Here is a 20078-nt window from a genome sequence, read left to right as displayed (position 1 = left end):
TTATCACTGTGATCTCCTATGTAGCTGCTGCTCACTGCAGACGTCCTCTCAGAGGCGACAACGCTCACCCAGCACATAAACCAGCATCAAACAGTCAAACAGCTGCTCTGTATTTATGAAGCAGTGATGCAGAAATAGTAGACAGCTGCTGGACTGAAGAGTTGGTGGTTCAATTCCTTATGTAGAGCAAGGCAGCTTTGGAGCTTTAAGGCTCTGTGGATAAATACAGTCTCCAACTGGAAAGTGATCTTATGTTCCACTCCCATTATTCCCATTATTATGTTTCCGAATGGGATCATACATTGAAATGACTTCAAGGAGAGACACTGATGTCCCCATGTGACGATCTATCAGATTCAGACATTTTATTATCCCAAGTGGGAAACCTGATTTGTAGGTGCAACAATATTCACAACACAATAAAACACACAACACCAGTAGTGGAGGCTCAGGAGAATACCAGGTGGGCCATTAGTGGGTACGACTGATTATTGTGTAGACTAATATTGTGTTATATAAAAGTAGGCCATCTTGCTGCCATCTAGCCAGCCTAAACTGAATGCCCACAGCCCCTTGTCTCTTGACCAAGTCTATATTTGCAGTAGGGGGGTAAATGAAGTGGTAAAACCAAGTGTGCTTTGAGTTGTAATTGGTCAGCTAATGACCCAATAACAGCTCCAAACTCTTCTCCTGGCTCATACAGAGTTATCAGAGATATCCAGGCAATGTATGTGTTCACTGTTCATATTGGTTTGAAACATGGACAGCAGCAAAAACAGGAAGGAGAAAAGTGGAGCAGAGAAGGCTGAAATGGAAAAGAAAAAATACTGGAGGAGGACGCAGAGAATACTTTCAGAGGAACAAATATATTCAGGATTCGGTAAAAACCCAGCAGGGTGTTGTAGCTAGGTGCTGGCTCAGGTGATATTAAATTTGACTAGTATAGCTACTTACTAGTTTTTGGGCAGCCCTATGCTTGTATTAGCTGGCTGTGTGTTATTAGCAGCTGGCTAAAGCAAATAATTAAAATATAAAACATTTTAAACATTTGAATGTGTTGTTCCTGCTCTTCTTCTGCAGCAGAAGAGACTAGAAAGAGGGGGCAGGGAAAACACAGCTACAGGTGTGAACACTGACACTGTATATTTTATGAGTGCAGAGGATAAGATACAGTTTCTAGGAGCAAGGTGTAATATTAGAGAATTATATTGGAGAAAATTACAAGATAGATGTTATGATTGCAACATTAAACAAGATATGCTATAATATGAGTATTATTTAATGACTTTAGGAGTCCAATTGCATTTTAGTCCTATTGCACCTGAACCAGGAAACTCTGAGGGAGGGGCTTCAAACTTAGATTGAAGGGGGTGGTTTGTGCAGGCCAATATGGATCTGGCCTTTTGGAGAACCTGCTGATTAAAGATGGCTGTGGGTGGGTTAGTGGGACACCTGTCACCTTGGAAGCCACCTTTATATATTTTTAGAAAATGGCAGGAAGACTACAAAGAGGGTGGGAGGCTGGGAGGCTGGGAGGCTGGGATGAAGCTGTGACAGCAGGTGGAAACTGTTACTTTTAGATGCAGTGGGACAAAGCAATAAGTCAACCAGTTCATGTGAAGGACGCTCAGACTGTGATGCATATTTTCCACTGCAGGACCACTCAGAGCTGATCTGGATTCCAAACTGCTCTGATCTGGTTTCCAGGTTTTGACCGTGTCGGGTTTCAGGACAATCTGATCAGGATTTAATATCCTCATTAACCAGGAAGTGAATAGATTACCTTGATAAATACAAAAACCAGAACATTAAGGACAGACCCAGAGGTCAGAGGTCAGGGGTCAGAGGGTGGAGTTTGATCAGAGGCTGTGATCCTGGCCAGGGTTTAGGTGATGATGTAGTAGACTTGTCTGAGGTTTTCAGAGAATACACACACACACACACACACACAAACAGACACGTTATTATTACACATGTCTGCATTACTAACGTACTGTATTTAAAAAGTCATTTGGACTTGTTTGTGTATGTAATGCTTTTTTGTGAATGTGTGTGTGTGTGTGTGTGTGTGTGTGTGTGTGTGTGTGTGTGTGTATGTGTGTGTGTGTGTGAGCAGAGCTGTGAATGGTCTTGGCTGAAACACTGTGGATAGATGGATGGATATGAGAGACAGAAGCAGAAGACAAGAATTAAGATGGAGTGATAAAGAAATTACTTGTTGAAATTGGTTGTATCTGTGTGTGTGTGTGTGTGTGTGTGTGTGTGTGTGTCTGTGTGTGTGTGTGTGTGTGTGTGTGTGTGTGTGTGTGTGTGTCTGTGTGTGTGTGTGTGTGTGTGTGTGTGTCTGTGTGTGTGTGTGTGTGTGTGTGTGTGTGTAGCAGCAGAATTTGGGACTTGGCAGGATAGAGGGATGACGATGAGAATGAATTGTGGGAATGGAGGGAGAGTTTTGAGGATGGCCGGCTGCCAGCTGTAACAGTCCGCAGGTTGTGGAGTCAGCTCAACGTCACACTGACCTTGGTGTGGAAACACAGGCTGTTCTCACTGTGACTAAGCTGCACAAGAACAGCACTGGTATTTATTACACAGTGAAATGTTTTCCATGGCCTCCAGTGAAGCAGCCTGGCTGTGAATCACTGTTCTACTCAAAGGAATCTGAGCTGTTTGTGCTGTTTCCTTTTCTGTGGTTGTTGATGTGCTTCAGACTGGAGAATTGCAGCAGGATTTGGATCCTGCAGGTCCTGCAAGACCCAAAATGAAAATGTAATGAGGGATGCACAGAATTCACTTTTCCCCGGATACTATTACCTGCTGATATCAGTGTATCGACGAATATTGATGTCTTATCAGTTTTATCCTCTTTATGTGATCATTATAAAATATTCTAATGATTTATTATTTATTTATTATTTTGTTTTCATTCCATCTCATTTTACATTAATGTTTTTATGTATTTTCATGTGAAGCACTTGGTGCTACATTTATTGTATGAAGTGTGCTATACAAATAAACTTTTATTATTACTTTATTATGGTTATTGTTATTATTATTTCATTTTTGTACATCACTGCGTGGAATTCATCTCTTTTCATCACCCAACATTACTGAAAGAATGTGATGCAACTCTGATTTTTGTAATAACACTGACACACATATTTATATGATTTATTGCGCTGGTGTGTGAATGGGATCAAATCCCTGCAGCAGGTTCAGCATCTGCTGGGAACACTGTTCATGTTCAATCACCATGTGGTTTCAATATCTGTGTAGTGTCTACATACTTGGCCATGTACCTGTTCCTGTACTGTGACCATCTCTGTCTTGTCTCCTCAGTGATCTCCTGGAGGATTTAGAGAGGAGTCCTCACGCGGCAGCCATCGCTGAGTGCTTCGTAGAGAGGGTGAGTACAGTACAGCTGTGTGTTTGTGTGTGTGTGTGTGTGTGTGTGTGTGTGTGTGTGTGTGTGTAAGGCTGTTAGTTGCCACAAAACATTATACTGTGAGCTCCAAACACTCAGTAAACCAGTAGAACTGCTCCCTCCATTCACTCCAACACACACACACTGCTGCTATGGATCAAACCAACACCCAATGAACAAATTTTCGTGTGTGTGTGTGTGTGTGTGTGTGTGTGTGTGTGTCTAAACAGTAGTGACATTGTCCTCACATGTTGCAGAGACAGAGGCAGGCATTATGAAGTTTACTTCCACATCAGATCTCCATTAGATTTTCTGTCCTAATAATGGTGGTGACCCCTGACCTTTCCCCCTACTCTCAGGTCAGAATTTCAGCTTGTACACAAGAAAGATAAACATCTAACATCTTGACTGATGTGGAATGTCCCAGTCTCAGTCCTGGTCACCAGATGATGAATGAAGCACATAGGTTTTAATGCCATTTCCTGTGGACAAACTTGTTAAGACTCCAGGCCTGCAGGGTAGGATCGAGGTGGGACACTACCTTATCTTTGATTAATGTTCAAGTCTTGCTGGGAAAATATTGACTGTAGAAATTTAAAATAACTTTTTACCTGACAGACATGATACATAGAGGTGTGATGCTTTGGTTACCCAGAGTAATATGTACAGGTGTTGGTGTAAGGCTGCATACAGCCACCACAGTGTCAGTGTGGGGCGTCCTGCTGTGTGTGGTCTGAGTCAATAACGACGTGATTTCTGCTGGTTGATCTTGTTGCTCTGAGCTCACTGTAACAACTGGAGGAGGCTCAGAGGAGTTCTCCACATGATGATCAGAGATTGTAGTGATGACATGAAACTAAGACTGGGGTGGATCTAAACTGGATTTTGAGAGGTGATAGTTAAAACCCTCGTTAAGCTGTGGCTGTTTTTATGTTCTGTCCATTGCTGTGATGTTGTGGCGGCAGCGGTGGACAGTAACAAAGTACATTTACTTTTACTAATTTGACTTTTACTCCTCTACACTTAAGAGACAAATATTGTCCTTTAGACTCCACTACATTTCTATAGAGTACTCGTACTTTGAAGCAGAGCTTTTAGTCAGTGACTGAATTTTATTTTATTTTGAAAATGTGATAAACCATACACTCATGTTTATCACAGGAGAAAAACCAATCACAGCCAACTCCTCCACTGTCAGTCATGTTTGAATATGTCAGTGTCCTAACGATGGCAACGTTAGATAAAGGTGAGGCAGAAGATTCTGAACCAGAGACCATGGTCTGATCTGAGGTTTGTGTTTTGATTAATTTAGTTTGAAATGTTTCCTGTGTTTACCACAGCCAGACTTCATAACTGACTAAAGAAAATTCAGCATTCAACTTGAGAAAGCGTTGAGGAAAGGTTTTTTCAATTCTAGATAAACTTTTAAAATGGCAGCTTGTAGTAGTTACCGTTTTTATGTTGTGGTTGGTCAAATGACTTATGGCCATTTCTATCATCTTGTATCATGTTCATATACAGTCTTTTTATTCTACAGGATCTACAGTCAGTCAGTCAGCAGGTTGTTTCAGAGTCATTAGATTCAGTAAATGTATAACAATACAACAATGAGCTGGCATAAAAAAATCTACTTATGATACCAAGTATTTTTAAAATCCAGTACTCCAGTATTTAATTTTAACTCAAGTAAAAATGTGACTGAACAACTTTCAAATGTATTGGAGTCATATTTGACCAGGAGGATCTGGTTTCTGACTCTAGTAATGAAGCTGTGATGCAGTCTGTAGGGGAAGCTGGCTGAGCTTTCAATTGGTAGCCCTGTAATGGGAGCATATGTGTTTATTTAGTAGATTTAAGATAACTTGTGTTGGCACTACACTCAGATTTCACACTCTCTGATTGGTCTCTTATGTTTCTGCCTCACACTTAAAATACAAACTGTATTTTATAATTCTACCTCCGGATCTGAACATTTAAAAAAATAATTTCATGTATTATCTTTATTCGCAGTAAGAGAACAATCTCTGAGCTTCAGGTGGTTTCCTGTTTGTTCAGACTGAATCTGAACTGAACTTCCTGTCAGCAATGGACATTAGATTAAACTGTTAGAGATGTCCAAACTATTTTAAGACCTGTGTGTGTGTGTGTGTGTGTGTGTGTGTGTGTGTGTGTGTGTGTGTGTGTGTGTGTGTGTGTGTGTGTGTGTGTGTGCGCGTGAGTGTGTGTGTGTGGAGTGTCTGACACAATGCTGTCTTTCTTTGTGACCTCCTGACTGACTGATGGACTGATGGGAAGTGCTGGTAGCAGCAGTAGGAGTCAGAGTCAGACAGAGAGAGGATGAGGTGGAGAAAGTGATGGACTCTGGTCCTGTTTCCTGCAAACACACAGGCGCTGTCTCAATCTGGTACAAAGCTTGAGATAAATGTCTAATTGTATATGCTCCTTGATACATGAATCAAATGAAGGGAAGCATCTTGTATAACCTCCAGTTCAGGCTGTAGATGGAGATGGTGGATCTGAGTTTATGATGGTTGGATGAGAAGTGAGCATTCAGAAGAGGGGGAGGACTTTGTATAATTGTAAAATTTTGAAATAATATAATATTATGTTTTTATGTTTGATGACGCTCTATCTGTTCACACTGTCTCCCTCCACCTCTGATGTTAACTGTGTTCTGTCTTTTCTTCAGAGTGAAGCGTTTGACATCTACACACTCTACTGCATGAACTACCCCAAGTAAGTCCACACGCACACACACACACACACACACACACACACCGAACACACACACACACACTGAAAGCAGGTGAGAACAGATGAAATGAAAGAAGATGAGAACAAATAAATGAAAATAAATCTATAATTAAAAAAAAGTAAATTATAAAAGATATGTTCAGAAAACAAAATCAGTGCATGTGTTCAGAGCAAATGTGATGTCATTAGAATACATGACTATTTATGTATGTGTGTGTTGTTAATGAATGAGGAAACAACAAATTAGGTAAAAAACAACAACAAATGACAACGTGAAAGAAAAGATGTGATGTGAGTTTATGATGACAGACAACAACAAATTATTGAATGATTCAATGAATTATGGGAATTGCACAATGATAAGAACAGGAGACTGGTCCAGGGAAAATCTTCTTTATCCACCATCAGGAAGCTTAATAACTATTGTCCATCCATTGAATGAATTTGCTTTGAACATTCCTACTCCCCAGAGGACACATCCTTTAAAGTCCATGATCTGCACTTTAGCACCACCCTCAGGTCAATCACTACATGTTTCACTCCACTGCTGGCGAGACTCTAAGGACATTTTCACACCTACAGTTGGTGTGCTGTGGTCCGGCTAAGTTGATGAATTGGTAAACTTGTAGGTTCAGTTTGCTTTCACACAGAAAGAAATTCAAGTGATTCAAGAATTAAACCAGGTGAAAACGTTCCCTCCTCTGATTGGTCAGATTGTCTGGCTGGAGCAGGAAAGTAAACACAGGAAGAAGGTTGCAGGAACCATTGAGCTCAAACTTGTGATTTCACCTGCTAGTGGGGTCTGATCAAGTTCAGAACTCTGTCACACCAAAAATTAACCACTCCAGAGCTCATTTGGGACTGGACTGAGACCACCTTCTTGAAAGGGTCTTTATGTTGTTCTCACTACAGTGTAGGAACTGCAGCTATACAACTAGCTAAACGCTAAACGTAACCCATAACTTCCTAAGCAAGATGAACACATTTTAAAATAAAATTTTCAAAAATAAAAGCACATTCAAATGTATGCCTTAAAGGCAACACACTCCCCGCCTGGCCTTTGTGAGGTCACTAACCAACTATCCCATTAACTAAGTGGGTCTCTGAACATTATTCCGGTGCTGCAAAGTTGGCAAGTACTATCGACTCCAATAGGTCCAGAATTTGTTGGCAAGAGCCTGTACTTGTCTCCATTGCTTGGTGAAGAGGTCTTTGTCTGTAAAGTCTCCTGGTGGAGGTGGGACTCCAACTTTCTGGTTTAAAAGCATCGATGGTGACAGAACGAATGGATCCTCAGGGTCATTTGAAACTGAGATTAGTGGCTTTGCGTGATAATAGCTGTCACTTCTGCTAATAGTGTGCACAACACTTTGTGGGTTAAACAGATGTGCTACTCAAGAAACATTGAGTCCAGAATTCTTCTGGCCACCCCAATTAGATGTTCCCAAGAACCACCCATGTGCGAGGCATGTGGGGGGTTGAATTCCCATGAGCACCCTTGTTGATTTAGGTACCTCTGCACAATGGTGTCTGGTTGGTTTTTGCTCATTCCAAGCTCCTTACATGCTCCTTTGAAGTTTGTGCTGCAATCAGACATTAGCTTTTTGGCAGGTCCTCTTATGGCAAAGAAACACCTTAAAGCATTGATGCAGCTTGAAGTGTCCATTGAATCAATGACATCAATGTGCACAGCTCTGGAGCTCATGCAGCAGAACATTATAGCCCACTGCTTGCTCTCAGCTTGTCCTCCCCTTGTACGTCTAGTGGTGATGGAACAGGGTCCGAAGACGTCCAACCCCACGTACGTGAAAGGAGGGCAAGTTTGGAGGCTCTCTGGTGGCAAATCTGCCATGCGTTGTTCTTGCATTTTGCCCCTAAGTTTACGGCAGGTTACACATTTGTGTAAGACTGAGTTGATGAGCCTTTTCCCTCCCAAGAGCCATAGTCCCTGACAGCTCCCTCTGTCAGGTGACGGCCTTGGTGTTTGACCAGAGCATGATGATGTCTAACAAGCAACAAGGAAACATGATCATCCTTTGGGAGGATTATTGGGTTCTTCTCTCCAATATCCAGGTTAGCATTTTTCAGTCAGCCTCCAAGACAGATGAGATTGTTCTGCAAGGTTGGACTGAGGTGACGAAGACTGCTGCTTAGAGGGACTGACTTGTGCGTCGTCAAAGCTTCAAATTCCTTTGGGAATGCTCTCTTCTGAACAGCTGTGATGATGACTTCCTTCGCTTGAGATAATTCTTCTGGAGTGCGAGGCAGATCACACTTATGTCATCCTTTACAGAGAGATTGTGGGACCTTGCAGTGTGAATTAGGAGTGCTATAGCTTGAACAAGAGAATTGAAGCTGAGAACCTTTAAAAGCATTCTGTGTTGAGGCCTGTCTCTTGAAGTTTTGTAGCATAGTTCCTTACTGGTGGACGGACGTCCACGTCCAGCTCTGGTTTGACTAAGTCAAAAGACTGAACTTGTTCTGGCTTGTTGGGAAAGTTGAGCAGGAATTAGGGTCCTGTAAACCACGTTGTCTGTGCTAGGAGCGAGGCAGGAACAGACCTCGATGCATGGTCAGCAGGATTATCCTCCGTGCGCACATAGTGCTATTGTTCAGGCCTTGTGGTTTGGCGAATGCGCTGAACTCTATTATGGACATAAACGTAGAAGCATCTGGATTCATTATAGATGTAGCCCAGAACCACTATGCTGTCAGTGTAGAACTTTGTGGAATCTAGCCAATTCATCATGAATTAGGTCTGCCATTTCCACAGACTGCTGCACAAAGTTCAAGCCTTGGAATAGTTGGTTCAGACTGAGACGCAAGACTGGACTTCCCTATGATGAATCCAACGTGAGCTTCTTCATCTTCCTGTACAGCCTTCAGCACCGATGGCTTCGGTAGATGCATCAGAAAACACACAGAGCTCTACATGTACTGCCTTGGCTAGGGAAGCTGCTGTGTATGTACGTGGTACATGAAGGTGTCTCAGGTCCTGAAGTGAGTCTTGCCAGGCCTCCCACTTACTGAGCTTATCTTCAGGTAGCGGCATGACCCAGTCAGACAACTCAGCTCTGAGTTCCTGCAGGAGGGCTCTTCCTTGTATTGAGACTGGGGCCAGAAAACCCAAGGGGTCGAAAACACTGTTGGACACTGTGGAGAGGACAGCACGACGAGTAAATGGCTTGATGACATTTGCCATGGAGAAGGTGAACGTGTCACTTGTTATCTCCCATAGGAGAACTAGGCTGCGTTGAGTAGGTGCAGCATCTCCACTGAAGTCTACATCCTTCACAACTGCTGCACAGTCTTCAGGTGGGAAAGCTTCCAAGACTTCTTGGCTATTGGAAGCAAACTTGTGAAGCCTGAGGTTTGATTCAGCAAGTGAAGTCTGTGTTCTGCGTAACAAGTCGATGGCTTCAGCATTAGTTGGCAAAGAACAAAGGCCATCGTCCACATAGAAGTGGCACTCCACAAAGTTGACTGTATCAGTTCCATGTTCCTGTGCACCCTCTCTGAAAGCTCTTCTGAGTCCATAGATAGCTACAGCAGTGGACTGGCTGTTGGCAAAAACATGAACCTTCATCCTGTAGTCTATGATTTCTTTTGTCACATCATTTTCCTTGTACCACAGGAATCTCAGGTAGTTCCTGTAGTCCCGTTGCACCAAGACGCAGTGAAACCTCTGCTGTATATCTGCCAGGATAGCAACCGCATTAGAACTCCAAGAAGTGTATTGTTGAGATCAGGGCCTGAGAGTAGCACATCATTGAGAGAAAGTGTTTGGCACTTGAGTCAAACACCACCCTGATTTGGCCTGTTTTTTGTGGGTGAAACACCCCAAAGGTTGGCAGGTACCAGCATTCTTCACTCTCTCCTAATGATGGTGCTACCTCCGCATGATCGTTCTCCAATATCTTTCCCATGAAGGCCACATATTGCTGTTGCATCTCTGGTCTCTTATTTAGGCTATGTTGGAGTGATGCTGTAACAACTGAAATAAGACTTGAACCCAGTTGCACGACTCCAAGAGAAAGTACCAATCAACAATATTTTAATAACAAAGTATCAACGGAAAATCACTCTAACAGAGGAATATATATTCAAAGTATCCAAGTAAAAATCGCTCTTTCGAGGAAAACCAACAAAAAAAAAAAAATTCAGGACACAGGAAAAGACAAAGTATCAAAATAATGTACAGGAAGACTGTGGCAAAACGTAATCTTGAATTCAAAACCTGGCATGGGACAATGTGGCTGGCGTGGTTCTCCGGCAACAAGACGAACTGGCAGAGGACAAAGGGAAACGCAGACTATATACACACACAAGGTAACGGGAAACAGGTGGAAACAATCAGGGCGGGGCAGACAATCAGACCAGTGGGAAACACACAAGGGAAGGAGGAAGTTACCTGAACCGAGAGGAGAGTTAGGTTTTCAAAATAAAACAAGAAGTCACGAGACAGACAAAACTAAACATAACTTAACGTCTCTTCATGGACATGACAAACAAATCGTACTGAGGTGGAAAATCAACCAGGGTTTGGTTTAACTGGACTAAAAAGCAAAGGTGTGAAAACACTCTTAGAACAGGTGAACCATCGGGACTGTGTTGTTTGGCTGAGATGAACACTGCAGCCTGTGGGGGGTGATCACAGAACTTTATTCTGTCAGTTTTGATTTATGTTTAAACGTCTGTTTGTTGAGTGAAACTGAAACCTGTCGACACTCTGCTGTAAAAACAGCCCTGAGCATTTGTCATCTGTTCCTGACAAACTCTGAATGAGAAAAGAGTGTGGTTTATGAGCAGAGAAATGTGTTTTAGTAGAAATACAGAGAGAGGTCTGCTTAATGGAGCAGAAGAAGAGTCTGGAGCAGGATCGTTGTCTAATCCAGAACATCACACACACACACACACACACACACACACACACACACACACACATATACAAACACACAGAATAAGAAAATTGGGGTGAAGGATGACAGTGTGTATCTGTACAGCGCAATAAAAGAGTTTGAAAACAGTGACAACAGCATTTTGAAAACTTTAATACTTTAATGTTTGTGCTCTGATGAGTTTCTCTTGTCGGTGTCTTTTATCTCTGAGTCAGTATGACAGACACTTTTATATAGTTCAGTACTCTGACACCAAGTCCTCCATGATTCACCTTCCTGGTCTAACTCATTCTCAGTGAGGAATATGACCAGTCCACTCACTCAGCCTCTCTTCTCCACACAGTTTTTAATTCAATGTCCTTTTCTAATCTGATTGTTGGAACAGCTGATGAATTGTGACCAATGTGCCCTGCCTTCTTAGAAGAGCACTCACTGCATGTCATTGACATGTTAAAAAAAGAATCCAAATCAATGCAGCAGAGCCAGAGATATCTTCTTTATTCCACCCATTCTTCTTCCTTGTCAAAACCCAGGACCTACATGTACCCACAATGCAACTCAACCACTGAAAGTTGGGTGGGAGATCTGGGCTCCACTCGAAAAGTCAAAATAATCTCTCTAAACCCTTCTCCTTGACCTTGATGGAAAATGTCTTGAGGTCAAGGAAAGAAGTGAAGGAGAATTCATAAGGATGTAGGAAAACACACCAGAGTGCTGAGGGAATCCAACTGCACTTACACTAAGCTTAATATATAAAAAATATAAATAATTAAAAAGAAATAAGGAACTGAGCAAGAGATCAGAATAAATTATATTCCGGCATAAATTTATAGTGTCCTGTCGTAGGCGCTTTTGACATTTTTATACTTTTGTTAAGTAGAGAAAATTCATTTTTAGTCCTTTACACAGTGAGGGGATATCAAAAAACAATATTTATGTATAGGCTGTAGTATTTTGTTATGATGATGATATTGTTCACTATAAATTCAATCTACTTGTTCCTATGATGACTCCTAACTGATTTAAAGAGAAATCTATATTTAGGGATTTGGGTTTCAGTCCATCAGACAAGGATTTCCATCAGTTCGAGTCACAAACATAAAACAGCAGCTCTGTTGTCAATACATTTATGTGGGTCTGCTGTGGTGAAACTACAATGGTGCGCCATTTTAAGGAAGGAATTGTAGGATGGCATTTCTCCTTTCCTTTCATAGAGGAAGGTCCAGTGTTTCCTTTGCTAAAGGAGATAAGATAGGAAGCATTGAAGCTCCTTTCCTCATCAACTATGTAATTGGACCAGCTCTGATCATGGCTGGCTAGTGGCTAATGTATCCTGGAGCCTGGAGCCTGGAGCTTGCAGCAGAGATGAGGCTACAGAGGTCTGGTCAGCTTGTGGCTTCCTAAGTCCACACCCACAGATATTGTTCTGCTTTGTTCTTTATATGTGCTGACGTTTAGTAAAATCATTTATTAGATGAATTCCTTCAATTTACTGTCTTCAATCTTAAAGGTTTTACTTATTATTGTATTTACTGTGTGTAGTTTTATTATATCAGCATGTGGAATTGTTGAAAAGTGTTTTGAAGATGAAGAGCACATGACTGTGTTTTCACTCATTTTCAGGATGAGTATCAAACCACATCCATTGTTGAAATTCACGACTTTGAATCAAAACCATTTTGGTTTAAGATGTGAAACACACAGTGACACACACACACAGACATTCAGCCAAACATCTGACTGTCTGCCTGTGTGTGTGTGTGTGTGTGTGTGTGTGTGTGTGTGTGTGTGTGGTGTGTGTGTGTGTGTGTGTGTGTGATGTTCTGGATTAGACAAAGATCCTGCTCCAGACTCTTCTTCTGCTCCATAAAGCAGAATTCTCTGTGTTTCTACTAAAACACATTTCTCTGCTCATAAACCACACTCTTTTTTCATTCAGAGTTTGTCAGGAACAGATGACAGATCTCCCACCCAACTTTCAGTGGTTGAGTTGCATTGTGGGTACATGTAGGTCCTGGGTTTTGACAAGGAAGAAGAATGGGTGGAATAAAAAAGATACCTCTGGCTCTGCTGCATTGATTTGGATTCTTTTTTTAACCTGTCAATGACATGCAGTGAGTGCTCTTCTAAGAAGGCAGGGCACATTGGTCACAATTCATCAGCTGTTCCAACAATCAGATTCGAAAAGGAAATTTAATTAAAAACTGTGTGGAGAAGAGAGGCTGAGTGAGTGGACTGGTCATATTCCTCACTGAGAATGAGTTAGACCAGGAAGGTGAATCGTGGAGGACTTGGTGTCAGAGTACTGAACTATATAAAAGTGTCTGTCATACTAACTCAGATAAAAGACACCGATAAGAGAAACTCATCAGAGCACAAACAAGTATTAAAGTTTTCAAAATGCTGTTTTTAAACTCTTTTATTGCGCTGTACAGATACACACTGTCATCCTTCACCCCAATTTTCCTATTCTGTGTGTTTTTTTATGTGCGTGTCTGTGTGTGTGTGTGTGTGTGTGTGTCTTTTATTCTCTGTAGACTGAGAGAATCACAGCTAATTTCACACACCATCTCCTCTCCATCAATCTGACAGGCAGATGTTTGGCCTGACTGGATCACTGCCCAGCTGTGTGTGTGTGTGTGTGTGTGTGTGTGTGTGTGTGTGTGTGTGTGTGTGTGTGTGTGTGTGTATGTGTGTGTGTGTGTGTGTGTGTGTGTGTGTGTGTGCATACATATGACTCCATGCACTTAAATCACTGCATACATACATAGTAAAAGTCTTCATCAAAATCCATACAAGCTTGTGTGTGTGTGTGTCAGTTTCCATTGTCAGTGTGGAAGTCGACCCCTCCTTCACCTCACTCCACTCTCTGCTCTCTGCCTGTCGCCTCCTTACAGCTCCATTAAACTCAAATAAAAATAAGTAGGTCAAATGCTTTCAGACCACCAAACTCAGAAACTTTCTGTGTCTCTGGCTCCAGTTTTCAGAGCTGCATCGCTGCTTCTCCTGCTGGATCCCCTCAGGCCTCACTGCTCCGAATGCTCACTTATTCTGCTGCTGCATGTAACATAAACATGAGGGGAGTCCAAGGCACTAGGAGGGCCCCCAAAACACATACGAAATCTATGAACTGATTGTCACATTACCATTCAGTTAGGTCAATCAGTTTATCAGTCAAATCAACCTACTTTATTTCTGAGGTCATATCAAACATGTACAGAGCAGCCGGGCCACAGGCACTTAACAATGAAGTCAGATTGGTAGATGTGAAGCTGCTGTAAAAACAAGTGACATTGTCCTGCGGTAAACCAACAAAACCCGGTCAAAACCTGGTATCTCTCTGGACCACGTTTGGTCAGTATGCAAAATCGAGGATGTGGTTGAAAATTGTTGGGCACTTTATTATAGCTGAATTCACAATGAAACTGTTCTCATTTACATGTTTTTCTGTTTCTGTTGTCATGACAGCGGAACAAGTTTGAAGTGAATTAAGACTACATGTTAACCAGCAGTCTCTTAGCTCTTAGTCTCTAAGCTGCTGCTCTGCTGCTGCTAAAATCCTGATTTTATAACCATGACATCAACCATGACAAACACATCAGTTAAAGATAAAGACTGAGCTGTGATTTCAACTGTGTTTACTATAAAATGATCACTCAGAGAGAAAGTTAGAAGAGACACTATACAATATCTTTCTTATTCTGTCTCTCACACAGAGCACAGCCTCTGTCTGGGTAACAAACTTCTGCAGAGCAGACACACAGAGAGAGAGGCAGCACTGGAGACTCTTCTTAGTAACTAAAGTTTGTCCAATAGATTTGTCACTCAGTGCTTTTATTGAGAAAAAGCTTGTAAATCTAGCGACAGAGTCTCTAAGTTGGAAACACTGCAGACTGTGAATGCCCCCTAATAGAAACTGTTTCATTTTGAAAGAGCAACAACCAATGAGGAAACACACACGAGCAAAGACAGTCACATGGCATTCGGTGACCAATGGTGGAACTATGATCACTCACCCAGTCAGTCAGTAAACAACATCTGTGATTATAGGGCTGGCTCCTCATATAATCCACTCTTACATGTCTCACTTACCACAAATTGGGGCTGCTCTGTTAAAGGGCTTATAACTGTAATTGATTTATTTCAATTAAATGATTAGTCCATATTCACTTGCTTCTTTTTAACTATTTTCAGACTTTCTCCATGGTCAGATAAATCCTTAAGGGGCCCTGGAGCAAAACATGGTTGATGAGCTCCGGTGTAGATTAATATAGCACCAAAACAATATTGTTTGGTATATTTAACCAGAATCCATTGGTTGTTTAGACTTGGTGTCAAATGGATCAAATCAATCCCCTTGTGGGTGGGTTTGTACCCATGGGTACTGGTATAATCCATATTTGCATGGGTGTTACAATACGTTTACCCACAGGGGTTCAACTTTGAACCTACTGATTTTTACTGTGTAAACCTGGACATGTGGGGCCTTGAAGCAGTTGCCCTCTCCTCCTATTCGGTAACCAATAGCGTAGCCACCCGTCCTGGTTTTCCTGGGATTGTTCTCTTTTTTGAGCGCCGGCCCCAGAAGATGTATATTCTTCTATATAAATCTATATTCTTTCGTGTGACAAATTGTTTCAGTTTTTGCAAAGATGCACTTCTAATTTAGAGTTTAATAGTTTCAAATAAAAGTTCATTTGTTCCCTTCTACTGCTTTTCTTTTTTCTTCCTAGTTATGTCTAATCCTATGTCTGTAAACATGTGAAAACAGGTACAACAGTGACGATTAGCAAAGGGCCATGCCTATAGACTTATTTTTATTTGACCGGTGGTAGAAATACGAACGTTTACCTTATTATCTGAAAACTGCTGTACGCATTCACATCCACGACCCCACCATGAGTCGTTTTCTGAGTGTCCTGGTTTTTCACACATGAAAGCTGGCAAGACCTAGTAACCAGCTAAGCCATCTTTAAATGTGGACAACAGCATATACACGGCGTACATAGTACACTTTCTGTTGATGGTCACCTTATAACAGGGACGCTTGTTGATCCGAAACACCGTGAACCAACAGCAAGGTCAAAAAAAACGTCTAAGGAATATACAAATGAAGACACACAGATTTAGTTCAGTTAAACCTCCCTGCTTTGACACTGTGGCAGTTCCTCTGAGTCTTTACTGGACAGCATTACTGTTCTGATTCGGTTACCGCACAGTGTAGTGTCTGGATTGGTGCTCACAATTTACTGTGGGTGTCCAACCTCCCCAGCACCCACATAATAATGATCTATGTGGGCGGTGATGGTCTGGAACCAGGATTTTTCTGATTGAAAAGTCAATTCTAGTATCTGGTCAGTATTTGCAATCATACCTTAACACATACATTCATTCAGTGAGCATGTGTGTTATTTTCAAATCAAAGTGCTCAGTGCATTCAAAGTGAGACAGTAATGTAATTACCAGAAGTGAAGACAGTTGGTCTCTGTCAGCGTCTGCTCTACATTTTTCCACTGTGATCCGCTGGGTCATATTTGGAGGGAAATGTGCTGGATTGCAGGTTTGTGAACTCCAGTGCAGCCCCGTGGGGAACATGAGATGAGAGTCTTTGTTTGGTTAGTTATCCTCCATAAAAAGAGAAACATGCCAAATAACAAAATGGCTCCAGGAATGCAGCTTCTCTGCCATCTGAAGTTGCCAAAAGCAGAACTGAGGTGCTTTAAAGAAATCTTTTCTCTTTCACAAATATCATAACACTTTGTATCAGTGTAGGCTAATGTATCATGAAACAGGCTGCTATTAAAATGACATTAGCAGACACAGGTCTGATCTCTGCGTAGATCCAGGGGGATGACCGAGACAGATGCTGGGCTAATTTATGCTGCTAAGCTCAACTTGGATGTGTGTGCTGTTTGTAATGCTGTAAATTGATGAGCTGTAGAGCCAGGGGGGCTTTGGAGGCTGGGCGGGGGTGAGGTCTTTAAAGCCAAGTTTTAACAGAGTAGTGAACTGTTCCAGGAACAGTCAAACTGATGGCACATGAAAGTGAAAGTATGTTATGAGTAACGGTGCAGGTTACTAAGTTTAGATTAGGTGAAGTCCTATGTGGAGATAGTTTACAAATGTTCACTGACATCTTTAAGTTAAAGAAAATCACATGTTTAATCTTGTTAATGTCCATATGACGTTTTTATATAATACAAGACATATGATGTGGCACATGTGGCTGAGTCTTTGATGTTTCCTCTAACCATCTTGATTATCTCTGCTCTGTCACCTATCCACCTGAAGCAAGCAGGTGGTGGGCGGGGCTCAAGGCCTGATCCACATTTCTCAATCAGGAAGTAAGAGTAAGAGCTTCAGACCCAGTTTTGATTTTTTTTCACATTTTATGTGGGAAAACAATGTTAAATTAAATATGAATCACAGTAGGATTTTACATAGTTTAAAACATGTCTGGAGAGGAACTTAAAGACATTTGGGCCATTGGTGCAATCTCTTTCTTCCCCTCATCCTCAACCTTTCTCCTCCCAACCACAGGTGTAGTGCTGCTGGAGCGCACTGGAATGAAGCTCCACTAGTTTTTTTCTCGAAGTGATGAAATAAAATATCTGCAGTTCATATAATCTGGTTGATATTTATATAAATTTTTTATCACTTGAAGATCCAATCATCACTAAAGCATATGTTATGAAGAAAGCTAATAAAAACAAATGAAATGGTCAAAATTGTCATATTGATATTTAAAGTATATCGATCGATTTCCAGACATCAATTATTCATTGAGTACTATGCAAGAAAACAATCCCCCTTAAAAGATGCCAGTAGCTGCTGATAGCCTCTGAGCTGCTCAGTGAATTAAATGGTTGATTAGTAAAGATGAAAAGACAGAAAACATCCTTCCATTCCTCATTCACACATGAAGAAACTGTTCATAAAGTAGGCAGAAATCATCATAAATTCATGAGGTTGTTATAAAGAGCAGCTCTACCTGTGATTAAGACAGAGCGGAGGAGGTGAGTTCTGGTACTTAAACAAATAGCACTACAACTTTGCTCCCAACTGCACTGCATAAATCTCCATCTTAGCAACTAACTTTACACTTGACTACTTCATGTGACGTCCTGCTGAATCTGATAGCCCTGCTTCCCTGTAAATACATCCATCTTTCCAAGATGCATATGATCACACAGAGGACATAAGGAGCTGCTGTCGCATTTACCTGATCCCTGATCAGTGCAACCACTGAAAAGAGCAGAGCAGAGATCTGTGGATAACAGCAGTGTGTGAGCGAACACAAGCAAAACTTTAGTCTTACTCACTCTCAGTCCATCCATGAGCGTCATGCATGTGTTCATGTTAGTTTATAGGTGTGAATGCGATGTTTTCAGCTGTAACATGTTGTTAACATGTTGTTAAAATGTACAGCATAACAACTTAGAAATAACAACTCTTAAATTTATATATTTCTTCAGTAATTGTGAAAAATAGTAAGTGCCTGATGTTGATTGGTTCTAGCAAAATAACTGAGTTAATTTGATAGAGATAAAGCTAGATTATTCAGTTATACTCATAGAGTTTCACTGAACTATACAATAAAAAATGAAAAAAGCCACAAAAAATGAATTATAACACTATACAGTACACTGACACAGTGTATGATACTAACATACAATGTCATTGTCATTTGGACGTTGGAAACTACTTTTTGCAAATGCAAACAAAATTTGAAGGCAGAGTGAAGGGGAAGTACAGAGTTGAAGAGGTCTGTGGAGTGGAGTGGCTGTGCAGACTGGAGGCTGGTGTCATGTTACCTCTGATTGGTGGAGATGAATTCAAGCTCATGGGAGTAGCTGTAATTACCTAGAGTCTGGGAGGATATGGAGGCAGAGATGAAGTTGGCTTCAACCTGCACGACCAGCAGAGACCAACATTGATGTCTGTCTGTTTGTATCAAATCAATTTACACGTATCTGTTTGGACAATTAAACAACATGAGGTGAACAGAAAATAAATTAACAAATTAACCTCCATAGCTCTTATGTTGGTGAGTTTCATGTGCTGGAAGCGACAAGTCTTTCCTAAAGGTTGATTGGATGGGAATCTTTAAAGTCCGGTTTCGAGGAATGTCTCTAGTGTACATTTTTCATATCTGCCATATGCTTTGAATTCTTCATGCAGAGGGTGGTGTTTATCTGAGGCTGGACTCAGTTTCCTCCAGTCTGAGATCACAGATTACAGACTCACTACTCTCAGATGACTTTGGAGGCCCCGTCAGGGCTTTTTTGTGTGTTATGTTAGTATGAATGAAAAGGTTTTGTTCTTGTAGAGTTTCACTTCTGGCAGTGATCATATGCCTGAAAACATTTGTACTAAAGTACAGCAGAAGGTGCAAAAGTCTGATTAGTGTCCCATAGAGACTGCAGTGTGCATTACAGTCACAATATGAACGTGTTGGACACAACAAACAACAGACTGATGATTTATCTGAAGGATTCATCCTCTTTGGACCAGGAATATGATGATATACTGTGTTTTGAAAGTTGACATCATGGCCACCTTGGTGGGTTAGATAGATAGATAGATAGATAGATAGATAGATAGATAGATAGATAGATAGATAGATAGATAGATAGATAGATAGATACTTTATTTATCCCCTAGGGGAAATTCATGTGTCCATTTGCTCATTGTTGATAAAAATAATAACAATAAAAACAGTTAATAATAAATAAGCAATAATAATTAGATTAGTCCACTTCCTTTGGGTGAGGTGTTGTATAGCCTGATGGGAGCAGTGGGAGCAAAGGATCTCTAGGGTGATGCAGTTCAGAAAGTTTACAGTAATCTCATCAGAAGAACAACATGGACTGCTGTATTTACTGGGTTTAACTGATTCATTGAGACCAAGGCCGACCCATTGGTGGTAGAATGGTAACAGTTACAACTCAGTAAGGTTCTAACTGCAAGTTAAAACATAAAGATTAGTTTTAAGTTTTGATTTTCAG

General features: G+C 41.2%; 1 protein-coding gene across 6 annotated transcripts in view; it reads left to right on the top strand.

Moving 5' to 3' along the window:
- Positions 1–20078, top strand: part of plekhg2 (pleckstrin homology domain containing, family G (with RhoGef domain) member 2) — a 126285-nt gene that overhangs the window by 83156 nt on the left and 23051 nt on the right. For all 6 annotated transcript variants that reach the window (XM_056374974.1, XM_056374976.1, XM_056374973.1 and 3 more), the window contains 2 exons: positions 3334–3400; positions 6108–6154. In XM_056374974.1, the coding sequence (XP_056230949.1) occupies positions 3334–3400; positions 6108–6154 (114 nt within the window). The remainder of the gene's footprint in view (positions 1–3333; positions 3401–6107; positions 6155–20078) is intronic.

This window comes from Seriola aureovittata, chromosome 4, assembly GCF_021018895.1.
Source record: "Seriola aureovittata isolate HTS-2021-v1 ecotype China chromosome 4, ASM2101889v1, whole genome shotgun sequence".
Taxonomy (NCBI): Eukaryota; Metazoa; Chordata; class Actinopteri; order Carangiformes; family Carangidae; genus Seriola; species Seriola aureovittata.
This window is presented reverse-complemented; position numbering and strand designations above follow the sequence as displayed.